This window comes from Leptodactylus fuscus, chromosome 9, assembly GCF_031893055.1.
Source record: "Leptodactylus fuscus isolate aLepFus1 chromosome 9, aLepFus1.hap2, whole genome shotgun sequence".
In the NCBI taxonomy this organism is placed as follows: Eukaryota; Metazoa; Chordata; class Amphibia; order Anura; family Leptodactylidae; genus Leptodactylus; species Leptodactylus fuscus.
In genome coordinates this window covers 45905766-45925028 of record NC_134273.1, presented here as the reverse complement: position 1 = coordinate 45925028, position 19263 = coordinate 45905766, and the positions used below count along the sequence as shown (strand labels likewise).

At 43.8% G+C, this 19263-nt stretch overlaps 1 protein-coding gene and 1 non-coding gene across 5 annotated transcripts in view; one reads left to right on the top strand and one right to left on the bottom strand.

Moving 5' to 3' along the window:
* LUC7L2 (LUC7 like 2, pre-mRNA splicing factor) overlaps window positions 1-19263 on the bottom strand; it is a 467814-nt gene that overhangs the window by 414649 nt on the left and 33902 nt on the right. For 3 of the 4 annotated variants that reach the window (XM_075286354.1, XM_075286353.1, XM_075286355.1), the window contains 2 exons: window positions 14902-15078; window positions 11543-12798 (listed from right to left, as the gene is read on the bottom strand). In XM_075286354.1, the coding sequence (XP_075142455.1) occupies window positions 12654-12798; window positions 14902-15078 (322 nt within the window). In that variant the 3' untranslated portion in view covers window positions 11543-12653. Of the gene's footprint in view, window positions 1-11542; window positions 12799-14901; window positions 15079-19263 lie in introns of those variants that run through there. The other variant, XR_012717438.1, reaches the window with a different exon arrangement.
* Window positions 72-222, top strand: LOC142218971 (U12 minor spliceosomal RNA). Its single transcript, XR_012717497.1, has one exon. It is a non-coding gene; the product is annotated as a U12 minor spliceosomal RNA (small nuclear RNA).

The window sequence follows — 19263 nt, the reverse complement described above, 5'->3', positions numbered from 1 at the left end:
CACATGGGTCTCTCCATGATGTAGATAGGATGGCTGCACATAGTGGCCTCATGGGCCAGCACAAGCAAGGTATGCCTTAAACTAATGAGTAAGGAAAATAACGAGCTGGGGTAACGCCTGGTTCCTCACTACTCATGTGAGAAGAATTTTTGAGCGGGCACAGGTCGCCCCGTGGAGGACTCGTCTACTTTTGCGGGACCTTCAGGTGCAGTGATCTGCCCGATCCTTCTAATGTGTGGAAAGTAAGATCTTATGGAACTCATGGTAAACCATTGGCTTGTGGCAACACACTTAGCCTGGCTGTAATATAGAAGAGCCTGTGCGGGTCTTATACCTGTGAGCCTGGCTCTATATCTGCTGTAGAGGAGCCTGTGCGGGTCTGATGCCTGTGAGCCTGGCTCTACATCTGCTGTAGAGGAGCCTGTGCGGGTCTGATGCCTGTGAGCCTGGCTCTGTATCTGCTGTAGAGGAGCCTGTGCGGGTCTGATGCCTGTGAGCCTGGCTCTGTATCTGCTGTAGAGGAGCCTGTGCGGGTCTGATGCCTGTGAGCCTGGCTCTGTATCTGCTGTAGAGGAGCCTGTGCGGGTCTGATGCCTGTGAGCCTGGCTCTGTATCTGCTGTAGAGGAGCCTGTGCGGGTCTGATGCCTGTGAGCCTGGCTCTGTATCTGCTGTAGAGGAGCCTGTGCGGGTCTGATGCCTGTGAGCCTGGCTCTATATCTGCTGTGTTAGAGCCTGTGCGGGTCTGATGCCTGTGAGCCTGGCTCTACATCTGCTGTAGAAGAGCCTGGGCCGGTCTGATGCCTGGGAAGAATATGCAAATCTGACTTCCATGATGTAATTAGGATACCAGTGCCTCACATATGCACACCAATAGAGGGCGCTGACTGAGAATGTGCAAGTCTATCTTCCAAGATGTAATTAGGAAGACAGAGTCTCAGTCAAGACATCCAATAGAGGGCGCTCCCTTTAACACCATGCCGACCTTCTCAGAGGCCTTTGTTTGCAATGATGTTGGGTTTACCAGATACAGTCTCTCTTCTGATCCCTGTGAGCCTGGCTCTACATCTGCTCGTAGCGATAGAGACAGTTGTGGCTCCCATGAGCACCGCCATATACCGTATAATGATCAGCTACTGTCTGCTCTGTGTATACAGTCAGGCCCGCCCTATATTACCACCATAGGAATCGCTGCAAGACATCAAGATAAAGCACAACTAAACTCAGACAATTTTTCTCTCACCATTTGTGACATAAATATTGTTAATAAATAAATGAATCATTTATTTATCACTTTTGGCTGCTTTCTGTGCAGTGTCTTGTGTATTCTTTGCCTTGTGTCTCTCGATGGCTCCTTACACTAGGTTCACACTAGCACCCGGCTCTCTATCGTTCAGGTCCATCTGGAGATCCAAATGACAGAGCTGGACCGCTAACAACAGTTAAACACGGAGCGTGGCTGACCCTATTGGCTATAATGGGGTCCACCATGTCAAATGAAGACGCCACTGCAGATGTGAACCCAGCCTTGCTGGAGTGTGGACAGTTTAACCCATTCCCACAACAGATATTTTTCAGTTTTTATTTTTGGTTTTGCCTCCTCGCCTTCTAAAAGCAATCATTTTTATTATTTTTCTGTTCACAGAGCTGTATGAGGTTTTTTTTGTCTTTTGCGCATCAGATTGTACTATTTATTTCACTGTACGATGCACTGGGAAGCTCAAAAAAAATCACAATGGAGTGAAACCAAAAATAAACTGCATTTGTGCTATATTCTTATGGGTTTTGTTTTACAGCATTCACTGTGCAGCCGAAATGACACGTCTCCTGTATTCTGTGGGTCGTTGAGATTAAAGCAATACCAATCTTACATAGTTTTTGTTGTGTTTTTGCACCTTCCCAAAAATCCATAACTTTGAAAACCCATAACTTTTATATATATACTGTATATCTGTCTGTCTGTTCTCTATGCGCGACCAAACAACTGGACCGATCCTCACCAAATTTGGTTCAGAGATTCTTCAGGTATCCGGGAAGGTTTAAGACAAGACTCCAACTTGCTCAGACGTACCGTTGCTGAGATACAGCATTCCAAACACAATGCCCCCCCTCCCCCCCCCCCAGCCAGTACAAACCTGCTAGTCTTTCACTCATATTCCAACTGCAATACACACGGTCACTCCACATGCACAACCCAACACTGATATCCAAACTGAGATACACGCATCAGAGGATTAGATACACAGATCAGCACACAGTATGTGTGTAAGGGGTTTATGGAATAACTGTGTCATTTGTCTGATTTTCTGCTGCCATCTACTGCCGAAAGACCAAATTGCAGGGCAAAGCTATTCACAAAAGAACCCCCCTACAGATCAGAGAAAAATGGTATGTTCCAGGGAGAAAAAGCGTGTGAATACAGGAGACACATGTCATGCTAGGAGGACCTGCTGCAGGTTGCTGTGCCCATTAAGGACTTTCCTATGATAAACAAGGGCCCTGAGAGACTTCACTATTACTGCCTTGTGTCAGCTTGTAAACAGAGGTATGTTAAGATAAGATAATCCTTTAATAGTCCCACAGTGGGGAAATTTCAGTATGTTTCAGCTGCATAGTAATACAGATACAGGATAATACACAGTAAATATTTCAGAAGTAGTAGACACACATATGCTGAGAAAGATACACTAGGAGTCCATAGCAGCTTAGGAACAGAGAAGAAAGAAGGAGGACATTCATAATCATTAGTTCTCTGTGCGGAGTGATCTTCGCTTGGTCTGATGTAGATTATACAGCCTGGTCGCGGTTGGAAGGAAGGACTTGCGATAGCGCTCCTTCTCACACTTGGGGTGAAGCAGACGGTCACTTACACTGCTGCCAAGTCCCATCAGGGTCCCATACATGGGGTGGGATTTGTTCTCCCGCATGGAGGTCACCACAGACAGTATCCTTCTGTCACCCACCACCTGTACTGGGTCCAAGGGGCTCCCCAGGACAGAGCTGGCCCTCCTGATCAGCCTGTCAAGCCTATTTCTGTCCCTGGTTGATATACTGCTCCCCCAGCAGGCTACACCGAAAAAGATGGCTGAGGCAACCACAGAGTTGAAGAAGGCCCTAAGAAGTGTCCCCTGGACTCCGAAGGCCCTCAGCCTCCTGAGCAGGTAGAGCCTGCTGTGGCCCTTTCTGTGCAGCGCCTCCAGGTGATCAGCCCAGTCTAGTTTATTATTGAGGAGCACACCCAGATACTTATAGGTCCTGACTATCTCAATGCATGTCCCCTGGATCTCCACCGGGGTCGGAGCACCTCTCCGTTTACTAAAGTCCACCACCATCTCCTTGGTCTTCCCAGCATTAATCCTGAGCTGGTTCTGCTGGCACCATTCAACAAAATCCCTATTTAAGTCTCTGTATTCCCTATCGTCGCCATCAGTGATAAGGCCGACTATAGCAGTCATCGGAGTACTTCTGTAAGTAACAGCTGGAGGAGTTGTGCCTAAAGTCAGCAGTGTACAGTGTGAAGAGAAATGGGGCAAGAACTGTACCTTGTGGTGCCCCCGTACTACAGATCACAGTGTCAGACACACAGTCCTGGGCTCTCACATACTGAGGGCGGTTTGTCAGGTAGTCTAGGATCCAGTTGGACAGGTGATGGTCCACACCACCAAGGTTCAGCTTCTCCCTCAGTAGCTCTGGTTGAATGGTGTTGAACGCACTGGAGAAATCAAAGAACATTATTCTCACAGTGTTCCCGGGTTTCTCCAGGTGAGAGAGAGCTCTATGAAGAAGGTGGATGATGGCGTCATCTACCCCAATGCCCGGCCGGTAGGCAAACTGGAGGGGGTCCAGAGCGGAGCTCACTAGGGGGCGTAGGTGTGTCAGGACCAGTCTCTCTAGGACCTTCATCAGGTGGGATGTCAGTGCTACAGGTCTGTAGTCATTGTAGTCCATCGGGTTGGGTTTCTTTGGGACTGGTACCACACAAGATGTTTTCCACAGTCGAGGTACCACTCCCAGCTTCAGGCTCATATTGTACATGTGCGTAATAATACCACACAGCTGGTCACTGCACATTTTAAGAACTCTTGCGCTTATCCCATCGGGTCCGCCGGCCTTGTCTGCCTTAATTCTCTTAATTTCCCGACATACCAGAGACTCCTTGAGGATCAGACATTCAGATTGCGATTTACTGCCAGTCGGTGGGGGTTGGGTCTTGGTGTGTGAGGGGAGGGGGGTTGCTTGTGAGGGGGGAGTTGGTTTGGAGTCGAATCTATTGAAGAATAGATTAAGCTCATTAAGCCACTTCCTGTCTCCTTCAATCTGATGAGCTGCCATTTGTTGTTGTTTATGTCCGGATATCACCTTCAGGCTGTCCCAGACCTTTGAGACTCTACCCTCCCCTATCTGTAGTTCCATCTTCCGCCTGTAGTTGGCTTTCCCTTCTCTGATCAGTTGTCTTAGTTGTTTCTGCACCGCCCCCAGGCCATTTTTGTCCCCAGACCTAAAAATTCGCTTTTTCTCCTTAAGAAGAGTTTTAATCTCAGAGTTGATCCATGGTTTGTTATTGGAGAAACACCTCACCTTTCTAGTTGGTACCGTGCTGTCCACACAGAAATTAATGTAGTCCGTTATGCAGTGTGTGAGTCCCTCAATGTCCTCTGGAAATGAGTCTTGAAATACTTCCCACAGAGTTATATTAAAACAGTCCTTTAGAGACTCGACACTTCCCTCTGACCAAATCTTCACTGTACGGGTAACTGCCGGTTCTCTGCGCACCAGTGGAGTGTATGTGGGTCGCAGATGTACCAGGTTGTGATCTGATCTGCCTAGGGGCGGTAGGTCAGATGAGTTATATGCATCCCTTACATTGGCAAAGAGCAAGTCCAGTGTTTTGCTGTCTCTTGTATGGCAGGTTACATACTGTGTGAAGCCTGGTAGAGTGGATGCTGGGGAGACATGGTTGAAATCTCCCGACACTAGGAGCAGGGCATGGGGGTGAGATGATTGCAGATTGCTCACAACCGTATGGAGGACCTCACAGGCAGAGTCAGCTTTAGCAGAGGGGGGGACATAGGCAGCTAGTACGATAACATGTGATAGTTCCCTTGGCAGGTAGTAAGGTCTCATGCTCACGGCTAGCAGTTCAATATCCTTTCCACACATTTGTTTCTTGTTGTGGTATAGCTCCTCCCCTGCAACTGATCAAGACAACAGACTGTGCCCATTAATATAGTTGGGGGGGGGGGGGCTTTAAAAATCTGCAAAATTTTGAATTAATTTTACTTGGAAAAATAAAAAACGAGGTTGCAGTTTTCCTGAGTCAGGTCCTCACTTTTGGCTTTTGAGATCTCTGAAAAGCTAATGTCTGATGACTGCAATGATTTTCAAGCCTGACAACACAACCCAAACGGCGCATTTGGACTTTAAGGGTTAGTTTAGGGGTCATTTGTGCTACAAATTGTAAATTCTCAGAGTAGTTCACTCTATATGCGTCTGCTCCTGTCCATAGGCAGGCACATCCCCTAACTGTAAAACAATATTTAGAAGGGAGCGGTATAATTTCAATGTAGGGGAATTATCTGGATTCAATGGACTGGGGTGGGGGAGGGGAGGGGTGGCTTCCATTTTCAGCCTTCTAATTTAGTCCCCAATATCAGGCCTCACTTCTCATCTCATGTGCTGTTTACACCTAATGAAATAAGCGAGAAAAATGTGTTTTTGCACTCAGTATAAAATCCTTTTCTCGTTGTATTGATTGGGGGACACATCTCACCCTTGTTTCTTGTTGTTCCTGCCCCGGGCTGTTTAGTTTCATTTTCAGGTTATTGGTTCTGTTTTCTGCACTTTTTTTTCTTCATTTGAGACTCTCATCTACTGCTGCAGTACAAACTGGCTGGCCTAGTGTCTGAAGATAGTATGGCCCAAATACAGAGCAGACATCTTTTCTTAATCCTAGTGTGTGCCTCCTAGTGGCCATGGTGCTGTATCCGTCCAAAGAATACAATGAGAAAAGGATTTTGCAAGGAGTGCGATAACCACGTTTTCTCTATTGTATGGCTTGATCATTGATTTTAATTGCCATAATCTCATGCTCAGTTCCTTTTCTAAACCTATGTAGGCCAATACATATATTATGGAATTCAGTTTCATATAAGAAAGGGTACATGATGCAATTATATATGGAAACCGTTTTGAGCAATGGCAAGCAGAATGTCCCAAGACATAATGCTATTTATCAGCATTTACCCAAGCAGTGACAGAGCTCTGCCCTGTACAGTCATTTAGATCTACTCATTTATGGAATCACCTACTGTTGGTGAAATGAAAATGGGAGCCAGATCTGGGTATTACCCCAGAGGATCAGTGGTTGTAGGCAATTTCTGTCCTATCAGTAAGCGAGTAACAAAACTGCACATCCCTACATTTCCTCCCTCATCTCTGTCTATCGCCCAACCCGTGCTCTCCATTCACTCAATGGCCTAAGACTAACATTCTCTATTATTAGAACTTCCCATTCTCGTATACAAGACTTCTCCCGGGTTGCACCACTTATCTGGAATGCTCTACCTCGGACAATCAGATTAACTCCCAATTTCTACAGCATTAATCTTTTCAGACAGGCCTATCACAATTCCTAATGAAAACCTTTCCACAGTTAGAACTCCATAAACCCTCCCCTGTTCACACTACCGCATTACTACACAGGATATGATGCAGTTTCAGACTAACTTTATATGTCCAGGCTCCATCTGCACATTAAAGGTCATTGACTGGTGACAGTTTTTTTATGTGTAATGAAAGTAACTGCCATCACAAAAAATGTCTAGGCCATTGTATAAGCAATGCTACCTCCTATACCGCCCCTGCTACCTCTTGGGTCACATTTTACCTTGTAGATTGTAAGCTCTTGCAAGTAGAGCCCTCAGTCCCATTGTGTGAAATGACTATTTCGCTGTATCTTTGTCTGTACTTGAACCCTACATTTTATAAAATACTGAGGAATATGTTGCCACTATAGAAATAAAATGTATTATCATCGCAATTGTTCTTCATACATAGAATCTACAGGACCACTTTGCAGGGAATTTGGTTGGACACAGACTCTAGCTCACCAACATATAATATGGATGGGGCTATTTTATTGCATATGCTGTAGGAATGCACTAGTGGCCTTTTGGAAGGGGGGGGGGGGGGAGAGAGAGCCTTGATCTCGTGTAGAGGGTATATGGTGTCAGAATAATCCAAGAGTTCCTCTGGAGCAAATTTATCTCCTTCCACTGGCTGCAAACCAGCCCACCATTAGATGAACTTGTTAATAAACTGAATCCAATCATTAGACCGGAGTGAAGGATATACAGTCCTATGAAAAAGTTTGGGCACCCCTATTAATCTTAATAATTTTTAGTTCTAAATATTTTGGTGTATACAACAGCCATTTCAGTTTGATATATCTAATAACTGATGGACACAGTAATATTTCAGGATTGAAATGAGGTTTATTGTACTAACAGAAAATGTGCAATATGCATTAAACCAAAATTTGACCGGTGCAAAAGTATGGGCACCTCAACAGAAAAGCGACATTAATATTTAGTAGATCCTCCTTTTGGAAAGATAACAGCCTCTGGTCGCTTCCTGTAGCTTTTAATCAGTTCCTGGATCCTGGATGAAGGGATTTTGGACCATTCCTCTTTACAAAACAATTCAAGTTCAGTTAAGTTTGATGGTCGCCGAGCATGGACAGCCCGCTCTCAAATGATCTGAAAACAAAGATTGCTCAACATAGTTGTTCAGGGGAAGGATACAAAAAGTTGTCTCAGAGATTTAACCTTTCAGTTTCCACTGTGAGGAACATAGTAAGGAAATGGAAGACCACAGGGACAGTTCTTGTTAAACCCTGATGTGGCAGGCCAAGAAAAATATCAGAAAGGCAGAGAAGAAGAATGGTGAGAACAGTCAAGGACAATCCACAGATCACCTCCAAAGAGCTGCAGCATCATCTTGCTGCAGATGGAGTCACTGTGCATCGGTCAACAACACAGCGCACTTTGCACAAGGAGAAGCTGTATGGGAGAGTGATGAGAAAGAAGCCGTTTCTGCAAGCATGCCACAAACAGAGTCACCTGAGGTATGCAAAAGCACATTTGGAGAAGCCAACTTCATTTTGGAAGATCCTGTGGACTGATGAAACAAAGATTGAGTTGTTTCGTCATACAAAAAGGTGTTATGCATGGCGTCCAAAGCAAGAAAAACACTTGCTACCCACTGTAAAATTTGGTGGAGGTTCCATCATGCTTTGGGGCTGTGTGGCCAATGCCAGCACCGGGAATCTTGTTAAAGTTGAGGGTCGCATGGATTCCACTCAGTATCAGCAGATTCTTGAGAATAATGTTCAAGAATCAGTGACGAAGTTGAAGTTACGCCGGGGATGAATATTTCAGCAAGACAATGATCCAAAACACCGCTCCAAATCGACTCAGGTATTCATGCAGAGGAACAATTACAATGTTCTGGAATGGCCATCCCAGTCCCCAGACCTGAATATCATTGAACATCTGTGGGATGATTTGAAGCGGGCTGTCCATGCTCGGCGACCATCAAACTTAACTGAACTTGAATTGTTTTGTAAAGAGGAATGGTCCAAAATACCTTCATCCAGGAACTGATTAAAAGCTACAGGAATCGACTAGAGGCTGTTATCTTTGCAAAAGGAGGATCCACTAAATATTAATGTCACTTTTCTGTTGAGGTGCCCATACTTTTGCACCAGTCAAATTTTGGTTTAATGCATATTGCACATTTTCTGTTAGTACAATAAACCTCATTTCAATCCTGAAATATTACTGTGTCCATCAGTTATTAGATATATCAAACTGAAATGGCTGTTGCAAACACCAAAATATTTAGAACTAAAAATGATTAAGATTAATAGGGGTGCCCAAACTTTTTCATAGGACTGTATATGAAAATAAAGGTGGAGCTGAAATTGTGTGCATGTGGAGCCCGTGGTTCAATGCTCCAAGGTTTACCTTTAACCCTTTCCCTGCCACTCACGTACGTTATACGTCCTCCCAGGGTGGCACTTCTGTAGCCGAGGACATATCTACTACGTCCTTAATTCTACTGCCGATATCTCAGGACAAAATGCTTCCCGAGACAGGAGGGGGTGGACACTTTAGAGTCCTGTATCTCAGGGCTGGATGGTTTAAGATTCATTTTAAAGATGAGAATCTTCATGATAGCACTTATAGTTACGGAACGATTCACTGTTGAAAACGCTATTCGGCATTGAGATACCAATAAAGATCTCAATTCCTGACAGCATTTTAACTGCAATTTGCTCCATAACTGTAAGTGTTATTATGAAGACCTTGGTATCATTTTAAAGATGAGAATCGTATTGCTTTTTGGTGGCGAGATATTTTCAGTATGGTAATAGAGGTTGTGTTATGGGGTGATCTTGTAGTTTGGAACTTCACCTATTTCTAATCTATTTGGTATCTCTAACAGACCTGTATCACTCCTACTGTTTGATAAGTTTATTTCTTTGTCACATTGTAATGTCTCATATTGTCTGTTCATGTGTCCTCCGATTTGTAAAGTGCTAAGGAATATGTTGGCGCTATATAAAGTTATTATCAAACACAGGCAGTCCAAGAACTTTCATTCCCAATTTAAATAAAACAGTTTATGAAAACTGTCTAAAATCAAGACTGTCTTTGTTGTCTACAGTACCAAATCACAGCACAGTTTTCATTTTTCAGAAGAAACCAAACTGAAACTTGTGCTGCTGAGTGGTTGGACAGTTTATTAAATTTAGCCTATATATTTGTTGAAAGGAAAGCCCAGCAATGCAACATTTCCTAAAACTTAACTTATAATCATACCGTATTTTTCGGACTATAAGACGCACTTTTTCCCCAAAAAATTTCGGAGGAAAATGGGAAAATGAGGGTGCGTCTTATAGTCCGAATGTGGGGGGAGGAGCGGATTTACAGCATGGCCGCACTACTGCCACCGCTGGTTTTCTTCAGCGGCAGGAGTGTGACAATCTGCAGGCCCCGGCAGCTAAAACACTCCCCGGCATCCGCCGGTCTATTACAGCAGATGCCGGGGACTGTCTTAGCTGCCGGGGCCTGCAGATTGTCATGCTCCTGCCGCTGAAGAAAATCAGCGGTGGCAGTAGCGCGGCCATGCTGCAAATCCGCTCCTCCTCCGCAGGTCCCGGCAGTTTAAAGTTAGCCCCCACCGGCCCCATACCTTTAGTGATGCAGGCCGGCTCCTGCACGGCGAGGCCGCAGGAGCCGACCTGTTCCAATGACAGCTGGGAGCCTAATGAAGGCTCCCAGGCCTGTCATAGATATATATTACTATCGCGGCTGGTCTATGACACTCTGCGATAGTAATGTATAGAATCTCCCATAGACGGCAATACACATGTATTGCCGTCTATGGGACTTGCAATCAAATGATTGCAGGTTCAAGTCCCCTAGGCGGGGGATAATAAAATAGTAAAAAAAACAAAAAAAACAAAATAAATAAAATAAAAGTTCACCTCCTTTCCCTAGAATACATATAAAAGTATAACATCCCTGTGTCTGAAAAAGCTCGGTCTACTAATATTTTTATGTACAGTGAACGTCAAAATCAAAAAGTGCTAAACCGCCGGGTTTTTCTCACTGTTTTGCCTCTGATTTAAATAAAAGGTGATCTAAGCAATAGACATTTCCCAAAATGGTATAACTAAAAAGTACATCTGGCCCCACAAAAAAACGCCCTATACATCCCCGTACAGCTGCAGGGTCACCTGTCAATGTGGCCTTGCAGCTGTTCCGAAACTACAACTCCCATACATTAAATATTTTACCATTTTTTGCCTGAAATTTTTTTTCCCTATTTTTCTCCTCTAAAACTTGGGTGCGTCTTATAGTCCGAAAAATACGGTAATTAACAATAAAAAAGAAACGCGTCAGCAAAGACGTTACTTGGATGGCGGGGGTTATTTTTGCTTGATAGCTCCCCTGTTTTTTTATTGTTAATTATGATTCCAGATTAAAGGTTATGTTTTAGGAAACGTTGCATTGCTGGACTTTACTTTCTTCCGATATTGGATTTGTTTCAAGCCAATGAAACTGCTTAAGTCCGTGCATCTGTATTCCTATACAATGATGTGAGTTTGGATTGATATGACACAGAAACTTTTGTAAGTGGGTTATGTTTTTTTCCCTTCCCCCTATCCTACTCTGTTAACCTATATATTTGTTGCTTCACTTAGACATAACAGCCCAGAATAGAAATTCACTGGAAGGTCTTACATATGCCCCCTGGACGATTTGCATCCATGTACAGATAGGCGCTGCATCCAAATCTAAAAACGACCCTGGTTCTGAATGGGGCCAAATAATTCCTTGGCTGCAATCCCGAAGGCGAAACGGATTCCCATTACATCTTACTATCCCATTGATGTGTTCTATTTCATAAACGAAGGGAGGAAAGAATGTGAGGAAGTAAAAGGAAAAAATAAGACAAATTTCTCAAAGTGACATTAATAGATTTTAATAAACAATATTGGCATTGAATACAGATGCAGAAATGATACAATTTAGCCAGTATTGCTAATTGAACTCATCTAATAAAAAATCTTCGTTAAAACTTTTTAACGAAAAGAAGTATGGTGGCCAGTTCCTTCTCACAGAAAGAATCCCATCTATCAGATGAATTATCAGCATATAAGGGGACAAGCAACATTTTCTGTCCACCAACTATATTTGTGTAAAGAACAGCCCACTGCCCCTCTCAAGACACACAAATGCTGCAAAGGAATGTATGAACTACCAATTCAAGGAGGACGGAATGCACGACAAATACAGAGTATCAGCTATGCATTAAGTCTAACACTGGTTTGAGCATTGCCCAGTATTTTAAACACACAATCCTTCTGTTAAGTAACGTGAAGATGAATAAGGTATTTTCTGTCCTTTGTCTTGTACATTTACAGTGTTACAGACAACACAGTGCAATGTGCCATTTATTTGGATTATAATTGCAACAATACACTGAAAATTGGGGTGGAGAGAGAAGCGACACTAAAACATCCACAACTAGCAGTCTCTGCTTTAAATTAAAAAAACAAAAACCTTCTAAGTATTAAATTAGAACTGCTAAACAAAGCAAAAAGGCAAAAATATTTCTATAACTCATAGGAAAAGACTAAGAGCCTTGCTCTCATCACAGAATCTTCATGTGTACAAACAACGTTCTGAAAAGCTAATGTGGCAAAATGAGCAATGTACTTTTATAGCAAGGAAATAAGATCATAAGATTTTGTGTCAAACCAACCAACCCTCCCACAAAAAAAAAATTTCATTAAAAAAAACAAAACTGTACAGATTGCCAAAGGAAAAAAAAAAAAAAAGAGCAAAAACTCAGTTATCTAAAACACACTATGCAATTCTTAAATCTCTTCTTTTTTTTGTCTACATCAAAACAAAAAAGCAAAACAAAACAAAATTTTGGTGTAAACCCATATATACCAAATATAGATTTGAACTCATCTATTCCTAGCAGAAGTAGCCAACTGTCTTTGCTACTGTCCCTTTTAAAAAGCAGAATTTAACTAAGCCATATATTTGATCTGAAGGGAAAACTAGAAGTTGTCTCAGATCTCTCCAGCTTCACGTTCTTCAGAACTACGTTCCTCAGATTTCCCATTAGCAGCTTCATAGCTGCGCTTTTTGTGCCTTCGTTCTCTGTCTCTTGAGCGATCCCGGTCTTTTGAGGTTCTCTCCTTCTCTCTGGAAGACCTGGAATAAGTTAGATCAACAGTTTAAATGGATTTATAAAAAAAAAAAAAAAACTAAAAAAAACTAGAAGCAATTCAAGATAACCTATAAAGGCAGCGTTCACACTACCGTCGGTGTCCAACGTCGGTGTCTCAAAATCTTGCGCGAACATTAGCAGCGGACACTAGCTGTGTCTGTTACATTTTGCATTGATTTAAATGGACATCGGGTGCGTTCTTTTACTGTCCGTGGGTGTCCTTAACTGTCAGTTCACAAAGATGTCCGATTTTTCAAGTGGACAGCAAAAACCTACATGTATGCATATTAGCCAGGAGCACCCTAAACTTCTAGCCACTCCGGTATCGAAGCATTTCAGTAAGATTTCAAGCCAAGGAAAGAAACCCAAAGAGTAAGGATGGCTGCAGTGTAACAGCTTGCTCAGTCACCAGAGGATTCCAAAACAGGCTGCAACACTGCATATCAGAATGTATAAGGCTGCAATTCTACCTATAAGAGAGGAGTTGCTCCTTAGGACTGTGGTCACTTCACATGTAGAGGGACTGCCTTACTACAGTCCATATTACTAGTGTCTTATAAAGAGACCTACAAGGAGCAATGAGAGCATAGCAAAAACAGATTCTCTTTATCTCTTTGGATAGGGATATTGTCCCATGTGAGACCCCTTGCTATTAGGCATCAACACTCTAGCAGGAGATAGCAAGAGCACTATTAAGTGAAGGCACAGTCCCCCTCCACTTAAAAGACAGGAGGTCTGGATCCTGAGCTGAAGCGACCCCCCATACTATTCTGATGAGAGCTGAGTTCAGGACCAGCATGGCTGAAGCCAGTACACACAGACTCTGGTTCTGAGTTGGTGGAGTCCCACAAACTGGTGGAATAGGCCCAGAGAAGTCTAGTTATGGTAGCTCCCGTGGTCAGCAGTCAAAAGGGGAGGAATATGGTCGACATAGAGAACTTCAATCACCTCATGATTGGGTTTATAGACTGAAAAGCTAAGCAGTAAAAGGAATGATGAAATTTAATAACTACCCCTAAAAATTCTTATTAAAAAAAAATATATCAGGATAAGATGGTCCCAATATCAGAGGGTCAGCACAGTAACACCTTATGCAACCAGATAAATCACCAGAAAAAAATATGGTTAGAGCTTACCCAGTCCATAGGGCGACCAAGACGGTCTCTAGGCTATCCCTCGGGTGCTATCCTTGTATACCCAAAATAACTCACACCCTGACAAGGGCAGTCTCAAGCTGTACACTCAACACAAAACTAGTCCCTTACAGTAACTACGCGTTTCAGGGTGCATTGGCACCAATCATTAGAGGACCTTACTACTCAAACATTTTAAGCAAGGTAACCAAAAAACAGATTATCTGACACAGACATCTTTTTTACCAGTTTGTGGTATGAGACCTTTACCCGTTTACCACGGTGTCGGGGAATATGAGGGGGAGAAATAATAGTATGGCTGGAGAAAAAAGGGGGGGCTCTTGTTCTGGTAGTAAAGGACCAATATTGGGCTGGGAGAAGTGCTCTTCATAGATTGTAAGCCCTTGCGGGCAGGGCCCTCTACCCCACTGTGCCAGTCGGTCATTGTTAGTATTATATCTACCTGTATATTTTGTGTATTGTATGTAACCCCCAAATGTGAAGCACCATGGAATTAATGGTGCTATATAAATAAACAATAATAATAATAATAAATAATAATCTTGCAAGTTTCCCTCCCCCCACATCAAACAGACTCCATTATAGACAATGCGACGTTTAGATCTCAGTCATTTTCCACATCTGTTATTTTCATTGTCTGCTCCTGAGCAGAACAGAAGAAGCCTTGTGCTGATATGACTGTAGCATATGTAAAAGCAAGCTAGCGCGTAGTGTAGGGAAAAGATCTATTAAACAGCTAGCAGCCCTACTCTACTACAAGCTCTAAAAACTAAACAAAGTGAACCTACAGTAGTGACATCTCAATATCTAATAAGATTAATATGTACAGACAATTTTACATTACAAAATATATAATTTAAGTTAGACATGCTTCACTGTAGTTCAAATTGACATAAATTATTAAGTTTGGAATGTTTAAATGGAAAGACATACTTGGATTTGGAACTCCGGTCTCTACTTCTATCCCGGCTCCTGTGATGACTGCGACTACTGCTGCGACTGTTAGAACGTGATCTATGACGGTGACGTTTTTCACGGGATCTGGAACGCGTTTTTCTCTTGCGCTCCCTGGAGGAAGAGCGATGTCTACGTCTCTCTTTAGATCCAGATCTACATAGGAATAAAAAGGAATGTTCAATAATGTAACCGGGCATTTGTGACTTTGAGGACATACGTTAAATTCTAGCAGACTAGCCTCTGCCCGCGACTTCGTCTGCGTGCGGTTGGCATCGATGATCCCCCTATAGTCAGCAAATTGCTGCCGTTGATGGTTCACCTGCTCCGGCGTTTTGACAGTTCTCAAGCTGTCCTGCTTCTGAACTTGTTCCTTGCGCCGTGCCTTTGATTGTTCCAGCATCTCAGCAGCTCGCTGGGACGCCATATAATGAGCGTGTTGTTGGCGTCGCTGATCCGCCTGCTCCGGTGTTTTGGCTGCTCTAAGAGCCGCTTGATGCCTAGCTTGCTCAATCCTCCTGAGCGCCACTTGAGAAGTCTGTGACTTCTGGCTACCGTCATAGCTCTTGTGATTTTAGAATTTTGCAACAAATTAGATTTTCGTTTTCCCAGCATGTTTAAAATTGGCAAACTGCCAATTTGTATTAAAGGGGCTGCCTGGAGCAGATCAGATAATATGCAAATAATTGTTCACAATGGACTCAGGGTTATCTGTGTGTTTACATGCTGAGATAACAGATAACATATCAGCAATCTCCAATTAGCGGAGATAAAGCTGCAGGCAACAACATAAATTCATAACATCATCGACACCAACAACACACTCATTATATGGCGTCCCAGCAAGCTGGTGATTCTGGAACAAACACAGGCATGGCATGAGGAATGAGTTCAGCCAGCGGCATGCCAGCTTCACAGCTGCCAAAACGCCAGAGTAGGCGAAACATTGATGGCAGCAATTTCCTGAATATAGGCGGATCATCGATGCCAACAACACGCAGACGAAGTCGCAGGCAGAGGCTAGTATTAGTGTAAAGCTTGATTCACAACTTCGCTCGTTGTCCATCTTTCAACCAAGCAGGACTTTTCTCTCCGCATTTTTCGGGTGGAAACCTGGAAGACCCCATTATAGTCTATGGGGTCCATGGGTAACTGCTTTTTTAAGATTAGATTTACGTTTCTGTGGTTCCTAAGCGGACCCCACAAACGAAAACTCGACAGCAAACGTGAATCTAGCATAAGACTAGGTTCACATCTGCACACAAGTCTCCCAGTGGACCGGGACCTCTGAAACAGCAGTTATCTGCAGACACCATAGACTATAGTGTAGTTCACTGTTTTTATATGGCAACCGGCAGAGAGAAAAGTTCTCAGCGCAATGCAAACTCTGGTGCAGATGTGAACATAGCCTAGCCTGTAAAAATGTGTATTTTGAACTCTGTCTAGGCAACTTATCAGTGGCTTGAAACTGCTACTCAAAAGCTCCTTTTATACTGAAATTCTGCGTGCTCAGACCATGCCAATTCACGGGAACAGGTTTTCTTAAACAATATTAGGGTGCATTCACACTGAGTAAACGCTAGCTTATTTTGTAGAGTAAAATTACACTTGTAAATTTTGCTATTCCATTGACTTCAATGACATTTTACAGGCGTATTTTTACAGGCGTATTTTTTACAGGCGTATTTTTACACTTGTAAAAAAATATCATTGAAGTCAATGGGATAGCAAAATTTACAAGCGTAATTTTACTCTACAAAATAAGCTAGCGTTTACTCAGTGTGAATGCACCCTTACAGCAAATGGATAAAAGTTTATTAGGAGAAACTGTACAACTGAAAGGATGCTCTGGTATCCTATTGGACTGACACTATCCTGAATACAAGATGAGATATGGTTGGGCATGGAGGCAAACAGGTTCTATATAGTATCTTGTGGAACATTTGGGCCTGTAGATTCTGCACAATGGTAGGTTTACAGAAACTGGCATCCCAGTTGGTCCCATAAATGCTCGATTGGTGATAAATCTGGCCAAGGAGCTGGAAAAAGTAGTGTTACAATCTGAGGGAGACCTTTTTGGGAAACCATTGCTGTGTGTAGATAAGCAATAACCAGATGACAAATAAATCAGTTGCTTAAAAAAAAACAAAAAACAAAACAAAAACCACCATACATTTCTAGTCTGTAGTAGACCAGTTTTCTTGTTTATGACACCACTGAAAACGAAGGGGACAGAGGCTGGCTATAAATTTCAGGACATGTAATACCAAATTTTCTTCTCCGAAGCACCTGGAAATGGTCTGAACTGAGACAGAGATGTGTATTAAAGGATCTACCTGTGTCTGGATGGAGGACAAGGAAACTGGGAGCTGCTTGTGCTTGTCGATGGATCAAATGATCTTCTCTACTTATGGTCTATCTAGGCCATCTGGTGCACTCTCATGCAAGCACTGCTCCTAACAGCTAGGTCAGAATGGTCTAGATGGCAAGTAATTCATGGAAACCACCATCCCGCTTCTCTCACTCCAACGATGCACCTCCTTTCAACTGGACACAATGGTGGGAATTCATCAATCTTGAAATTTTTCCAAAATAAATGCTAAAGTGTGATAGACCCAGCTGAATTAATCTGAAATTCTATTCTCTCCAAAAGAATGAATATGAAAATTAACATTTAATAATGAAGATTTGTTGCTATTGTTACCGTATTTTTCAGACTATAAGATGCACTTTTTTCCCAAAAAATTTTGGGGGAAAAGAAGGGTGCGTCTTATAGTCCGAATGTGGCCACCCGGCATCTGCTGCAATAGAAAGACAGATGCCGGGGAGGGTTAGACGCCGGCACAGGTGCCGGGGCCTGCGACATCGCTACGCTCCTGCCCTGCTGGAAGACAGGAGCCAAGCTGCTATTCCACTCCCCTCCCCCGGAATAGCAGCATCGCTCCTGCCGCTCCTGGCTTCCAGCAGGGCAGGAGCGTAGCGATGTCACAGGCCCTGGCACCTGTGCCGGCGTCTAACCCTCCCCGGCATCTGCCTCTCTATTACAGCGGATGCCGGGTCTGTATTGGTGGCCCCTTCCCCCCAAAATGTCTGTATTGGCGGCCCCATACCTGTACAGTTGCAGGCCGGCTCCTGCGTGGCGATATCGCAGGAGCTGACCTGTTCGGGTGACAGCCGGGAGCCTACTGAAGGCTCCCAGGCCTGTCACTGCTATATTACTATTGCGGCTGGTCTACTAATCGTTTTCCTGTACGGTGAACGTCAAAACCAAAAGTGCCAAACCGCCGGGTTTTTTTTTCAATAAAAGGTGATCTAAGCAATAGACATTACCCAAAATGGTATAACTAAAAAGTACATCTGGCCCCGCAAACGCTCTATGCGTCCCCGTACAGCTACAGGGTCACCTGTCAATGTGGCCTTGCAGCTGCTGCAAAACTACAGCTCCCATATATTAAATATTTTGCCATTTTTTGCTTCAAATTTTTTCCCCCCCTATTTTCCTCCTCTAAAACCTAGGTGCGTCTTATAGTTCAGTACGTCTTATAGTTCAGTACGTCTTATAGTCCGAAAAATACGGTATATTTTAATTGTTATCGTGCATTTGAGATTTACCCTAATTATTATATGTTATATTTTAAACTCTTATTTATACTTTTGGAGATAATTTATCAACCTCTCAATGCCAGGAAACGGATGTGAAATTACGGTATACATCTGGTGCATGCCCTGCACCAGCGCCGCACCTCCCATGAGGCGACCTGAAGAGACCGCTTCAGGCGGCGCTATGCCAGGGCCTCGGGAGGGCGGCATTTTTGCTGACCTAAGCAAGTCCAGGACAAGCTGTCCTGGACTGGCTTAGCGTCACCGTGTCTGCAGCCCAACACGGGAAGCGAGCGGTGTATTGGGGCGGCCCTGCTGGACGCAGCGCTGCTCCAGCGGCCGCCCCTCACACTTAGGCAGAGAGCAGGTCTTCTCCCTGCCTGCGAACGCCGCTCGCCCCGCCCCCTTTCCACTCGACCCCGCCCCTTCCACTTCGCCCCACCCCTTTCTTGCGACTCCGCCCCCTCCTCGGGGGGGGGGGGGGAGGAGCGGCTTTCTGACGTCCGCTTCAGGCGGCAGAAAGCCCAGGTTCACCCCTGCCCTGCACTGTGTCTCCCTTGCCCCATTCTATGAATGTGGGCACAGCAGGACAGCCTGGGTAAGCCTCGGTCCAACCTATTATGATTTATAATCTATCTCTTCCCCCTAATTTTATAGAATTCAATTCATTTGATTTATTCAGATTTACTCTATTCCTGTTCGTTTTCTCCTATATCCTGGCTTTATCCTCCTCTCTTTATA